Consider the following 968-nt stretch of genomic DNA (forward strand, 5'->3'; position numbering starts at 1 on the left):
TTGTCCCGATTCGTGTCAGCAGAAGGGGATAAGGGGCATCCATATTTCCAGTGTTTAAAGAGAAACAACAGGTTCGTATGGACCAAGGAGTGCGATTCCTCAAGTTGAAGGAATACTTAGCCAGCCCACCAGTACTGTGCAAGCCATAGCTAGGTACCCCGCGCTTGTACTTCATAGTCACAAATTGGGCGATCTGTTTGGTCCTTGTTCAGGAGTAGGATCAGGCGCAAAAGCCGATATATTTTGTCAGCAAAGTCTTGCAAGGGCTTAAGGTGAGATACTAGGCCATAGAAAAGACAGCTCTAGTAGTGGTGTTTTCAGCCCGAAGACTTCGCCACTACTTCCAGAGCTTCACCGTAATCGTAATGACAAACCTTCCCATTCGCAAGGTCTTGCAGAAACTCGATGTGGCAGGAAGAATGGTGCGTTGGGCGGTTGAGCTATACGAGTTTGACGTGCAGTACAAACCAAGAGGACCTATCAAAAGCTATGTTTATGCTAACTTCGTTGTAGAGCTCTCCTCGGTAGCCACACACCAAGAGGAAGCATATTTCAGATGGGTCCTCTCCCTAGACGGGTCCTCCAACCAACAGGGTAATGGGGCTGGCGTCATCCTGGAAGGGCCAAATGGGTTGTTAATCGAGCAGGCCCTACGGTTTGCCTTCAATGCCAGTAACAACCAAGCGGAGTATAAGGCCTTGATTGCTGGAATGTTGCTAGCCAAAGAGATGGGTGCAAAGAGTTTGCTGGCAAAGAGTGACTCCCTGTTTGTCACAGGACAAGTTACGGGAGAAATACCAGGCCAAGGACCTTCAGATGGTCGCATACCTAGAATATGTTCAGATTCTAAAGGAGGACTTTGCGGTGTCAAGTTAGTACATGTCCCTAGAGAACAGAATGACCGAGCTGACTTGTTAGCAAAGCTCGCTAGTTCAGGCAAGGGGGCCAGACAGAGGACAGTCATATAG

General features: G+C 48.6%; 1 protein-coding gene across 1 annotated transcript; it reads left to right on the top strand.

The window, feature by feature from the left end:
- The first annotated feature begins 365 nt into the window (after window positions 1-365).
- Window positions 366-968, top strand: LOC137817673 (uncharacterized). Its single transcript, XM_068620929.1, has one exon. The coding sequence runs from the start codon at window positions 366-368 to the stop codon at window positions 966-968; it is 603 nt and encodes a 200-aa protein (XP_068477030.1).

The sequence above is a fragment of the Phaseolus vulgaris genome, unplaced genomic scaffold, assembly GCF_000499845.2.
Source record: "Phaseolus vulgaris cultivar G19833 unplaced genomic scaffold, P. vulgaris v2.0 scaffold_526, whole genome shotgun sequence".
Taxonomy (NCBI): Eukaryota; Viridiplantae; Streptophyta; class Magnoliopsida; order Fabales; family Fabaceae; genus Phaseolus; species Phaseolus vulgaris.